This window comes from Canis lupus, chromosome 33 (genome assembly GCF_048164855.1).
Source record: "Canis lupus baileyi chromosome 33, mCanLup2.hap1, whole genome shotgun sequence".
Taxonomy (NCBI): Eukaryota; Metazoa; Chordata; class Mammalia; order Carnivora; family Canidae; genus Canis; species Canis lupus.
Window position 1 is genome coordinate 25,149,060 of NC_132870.1, and position 4,745 is coordinate 25,153,804.

The 4,745-nt window shown below is 43.0% G+C and overlaps 1 protein-coding gene across 1 annotated transcript; it reads left to right on the top strand.

The window, feature by feature from the left end:
* The first annotated feature begins 796 nt into the window (after nucleotides 1-796).
* Nucleotides 797-2,304, top strand: LOC140623840 (septin-2-like). The gene is given in 3 exon segments (XM_072810549.1): nucleotides 797-901; nucleotides 1,257-1,748; nucleotides 1,751-2,304. Coding segments are annotated over 3 exon segments (1,083 nt in total). The 5' UTR covers nucleotides 797-798; the 3' UTR covers nucleotides 2,239-2,304.
* Nucleotides 2,305-4,745: the final 2,441 nt, after the last annotated feature.

Here is a 4,745-nt window from a genome sequence, read left to right on the forward strand (position 1 = left end):
AGATTGCTAAGAAATAGCAAAATATGGTTTGGATAATTTCTTCTTTATATAAAATAGATGTTTTATACAAATGTACAGAAATGCTCTCTCTAGAGATACAGATATAGATACATAGAGAGAAGAGCTTCGGAGAGGCCAGAGGGGCCACAGATTGTTCTAGACACAGCAGTGAACAGAACAGATTCAAATCTCTACCCTGAAGGAACTAAATTCCAGTGGAGGAGGAGGCAAACGATAGCAACAAAATGGGCATTACGAAGTGGTAAGCAAGAAAGTGAAACATTTATCTGGTTCTATTGTTTACTTGCTAGATGACATTGGTCAAGGAATCCTTCTCTCTCTCAGGGTCACTTCCTGTATTAAAAATGAGCCTAAAGCTTACTACAAATGGATATCATTAAAAGCAAGTGAGATAATAAATATAAAGTGCTTATTTTCATATACAGTCACATCTAGATTAAATGTGCAATAATAATTTTAATTATCAATACCTAAAAAATTCTATTTAATTGGGGAGGTAATGTATAAGCAAAACATTAATTGATAGCTAGATAGAATGTTCGAGGAGAAGAAGCAGTAAAGAGGTTATTTCAATTAGATGGATTCAGGGTATTGTGGCTTTTAAACTGAATTTTACCGGTCGGGCACTGGGCGGTCCACCGCGTGGTAGTCGGCGCCTGCTTCTCCACGCGTCGGCGATTGAGAAATCTTCAATGAAGATGTCTAAGCAACAACCAACTCAGTTTATAAATCCAGAAGTTCCTGGCTATGTCGGATTTGCGAATCTTCCCAATCAAGATGTCTAAGCAACAACCAACTCAGTTTATAAATCCAGAAGTTCCTGGCTATGTCGGATTTGCGAATCTTCCCAATCAAGTTCACCAAAAATCAGTGAAAAAAGGTTTTGATTGCATTTGTATCTTTGGGGTAAATCCCCAACAGTGCAATTGCTGGGTCGTAGGGCAGGTATATTTTTAACTGTTTGAGGAACCTCCACACGGAGAAGGACAAACATTATATGTTCTCATTCATTTGGGGAATATAAATAATAGTGAAAGGGAAAATAAGGGAAGGGAGAAGAAATGTGTGGGAAATATCAGAAAGGGAGACAGAACGTAAAGACTGCTAACTCTGGGAAACGAACTAGGGGTGGTAGAAGGGGAGGAGGGCGGGGGGTGGGAGTGAATGGGTGACGGGCACTGGGGGTTATTCTGTATGTTAGTAAATTGAACACCAATAAAAAAAAAAAAAAAAAGGTTTTGAGTTCACACTAATGTTGGTCGGTGAATGGGGTCTAGGAAAATCAACTCTCATAAACAGCCTATTCCTGACTGATCTCCACCCAGAAAGAATCATACCTGGAGCCGCAGAGAAAATTGAAAGAACTGTCCAGATTGAGGCTTCGACTGTGGACATGGAGGAGCGAGGGGTCAAGCTGCGCTTGACAGTGGTGGACACGCCTGGCGACGGGGATGCCATCAACTGCAGGGACTGTTTCAAGACCATCATCTCCTACACTGACGAGCAGTTTGAACGGTACCTGCAGGACGAGAGTGGTTTGAACCGGCGGCACATCATCGATAACAGGGTGCACTGCTGCTTTTACTTCATCTCCCCCTTTGGACATGGACTTAAGCCCTCAGACGTCGCATTCATGAAAGCAATACACAATAAGGAGATCATCGTGCCCGTCATTGCCAAAGCTGACACCCTCACCCTGAAGGAGCAGGAGCGCTTGAAGAAAAGAATTCTGATGAAACTGAAGAACGTAACATCAAAATCTACCACTTACCTGATGCAGAATCAGATGAAGGTGAGGACTTTAAAGAGCAGACCAGACTTCTCAAGGCCAGTATCCCGTTCTCTGTGGTTGGATCCAATCAGCTGATTGAAGCCAAGGGCAAGAAGGTCAGAGGCCGCCTGTACCCGTGGGGTGTTGTGGAGGTGGAGAGCCCGGAGCACAACGACTTCCTGAAGCTGCGGACAACGCTCATCACCCACATGCAGGATCTCCAGGAGGTGACCCAGGACCTTCACTACGAAAACTTCCCTTCTGAGAGGCTCAAAAGAGGCGGCAGAAAAGTAGAAAATGAGGCCATGAATAAAGACCAGATCCTGCTGGAGAAGGAAGCAGAGCTCCGCTGCATGCAGGAGATGATCGCAAGGATGCAGGCTCAGATGCAGCTGCGGATGCAGGGTGGGGATGCTGACGGTGGGGTCCACAGGCACCACGTGTAAGGTAACGAAGACACTTAGCAAGATACAGAAGATACAGAGAACATTCCGCATGAGTACCACGACTGCGTGTTTCCGAGAGGTCATTGGAGGGCGGGGGGGTGCCCATCCACATTTTACCTGTGCCTGAGAATTTAATTTTTTTTTAAACTTTCGATGTGTTTTGTATGAAGTACTTTTAACATTTCTATTTCATTGCTTTGTTATGCTTTATATTTTGTGAGGTGAACCTTCCATTTTCATTTTTCTTCCACCTTAACTAACCACTGATGTTGGAACTGATTTCCAGGATCAGTCAGTATGTATAATTAACATTGAATTTCTTTTTTTTTTTAATTTGTTTTTTATTGGTGTTCAATTTACCAACATACAGAATAACCCCCAGTGCCCGTCACCCATTCACTCCCACCACCCGCCCTCCTCCCCTTCTACCACCCCTAGTTCATTGAATTTCTTTGATTTGGCTGGCCTAACTGAATAATTGTCGAGGAGCACTCTTGATTTCATTTCTAGAACATTCAGATTTAGCCAGCATGTGCCTGGGTGCTAGTGATGTGGCCCCAGTGATAGAGGTGAGCTGGCATCTGCAGGGCATTTACTTACCAGGTCACCAAGATGGAGATTCTCTCTTGCTTTGCTTTGCTTTGAGCACAACATCTGGAACCAGTTTTGCTGCTATAATCCAATACTGTTAACTCATCTGCACACTTTTTTTTTTTTACCATGTAAAACAATAGAATTATCTAATATGATATGTGTATACTAAAATAGCTCTTTTAAAAACAGGCTTTTTGCTTCAAATTTTAAGAGGTCTCTGGATTCTGATGCTAGGTCATTTTTTAAACTGCTCTGCAGAGAACCTGCCACAACCACGTTTTGCCGCGTTCCCCACTGATCCTGGTTATACTCTGCCGTTGACAGCAAGAGTCTGTGAACTCCAGTTTTCATATTACAACGTTCTTACCCATAAAGAGAGTGCCAATAGACGATTTTTACTCAACTAACACAAAAAGTTATTTTTTAAAGGAAAATTTAGAAACCAGCCTTTTTATACTTTTTTTACAGCACTCTGATGTGCTCTCTGTAACTACAGGTGTACGAGATCTTCCTGAGCCGTGAGTGTCGGGGTCCTTCGTGGAAAGCCCTCTGAACCCAGACCTGGCCTGAGGCTCATGGCCCCATGATGCCTGAATGCCAACCAGGTTTTCCTGATTTGGCTTTCCTTTAACTGGTTCTTTAAAATTTTTAATAGTTTTCTGAAAGGAGGCAAATAGTGATCATTTTATATGGAAACTGTTGTCTGTTTTTAGCCATCATCATGTCCTTCCTTATGTGTCCTACAAACCTGGCCATCTGCCAGGTGAAACTACGAGACCTTTCAAATCTGCCCCATGGTCCGACTGCTTAGACGCCACCCATCAGACCCATCTTCTGTGCTCTGTGCCCTTGGCCCTCCCCTTCCGTCCAAGGGGCACTGAGGCCCCAGGGCTTGTTATTTTCAGCATTTATACTGACAATGGGAAAGTGATCCCCAGAAAGTGATGGGTGAAAGGAGAGCTGAAGGGAGCAGGTGCTGGCGGTGTTTTCAGTTTGCTCTAACAGGAGGATTTGAGATGCAGAACCTCCCCCCACCGCCCGAGGATGGGAAGAGTTTTTGTTTGAGTCAGACAAAATAAAGTGACATGGTCAAAACTTTTGTCACAGAGGTGGGCTACAGACAGCAATCAGGTGTCCCAGGAACTTCGTCTTCTCACTGTTGCACCAGCCTTAGGTTTAGGCACAGGTGTACAAAGTTCTAACAGGAGGAAGTGTTCGCTGACGTTCGAGCATCTCCGTACAAGGCCAGTTATTGGGTTATTTTGCCTTTAAGTACACTCGTAAAAGGCCCTGCGTGTGTTTGAGTAATACTACTAGGGCCAGCTGCCACCTGGTAAGCGTAGTGTGGGGGTAGGTGGACCTACACTGTCTCACTTCTAAATCCCCCTTTGTTTTGCTGCCCAAATCTAAATAAATACTTTTACTGATAATTGCTTTTACTAAGAGATCATCTTTACTTATAGAAATGTATTTTGAAAACTTACTTTACACAACGATTTTGTATTCACTGAAACTAACCTTTTATCAATAAAGCACTATGGTTTGGCTATTAAAAAACAACAAAAAAATAAATAAACTGAATTTTACCAAGTTTTTTTTTTGAAGAGGACATTAAAAAAAATCATAGGTGAAGGAGAATTACATATACGATAAGATTATGTGAACAAAGGATTTTTTAAAGATCCTTTAAGACACAGGCCACAGGAAAGGACAGGTAGGCAACATCCAGTACTAAGCCCTAGACCAACTCTTGATGTTTTTGTTGATAAAAAAGGGCATATTCATGAGTCAATTGTGTCATCCAAGGAGATATTAAAACCAAAAATTGGGGGCAGCCTGGGTGGCTCAGTGGTTTAGCGCCACCTTTAGCCCAAGGCCTGATCCTGGAGACCTGGGATCAAGTCCCAAGTCCA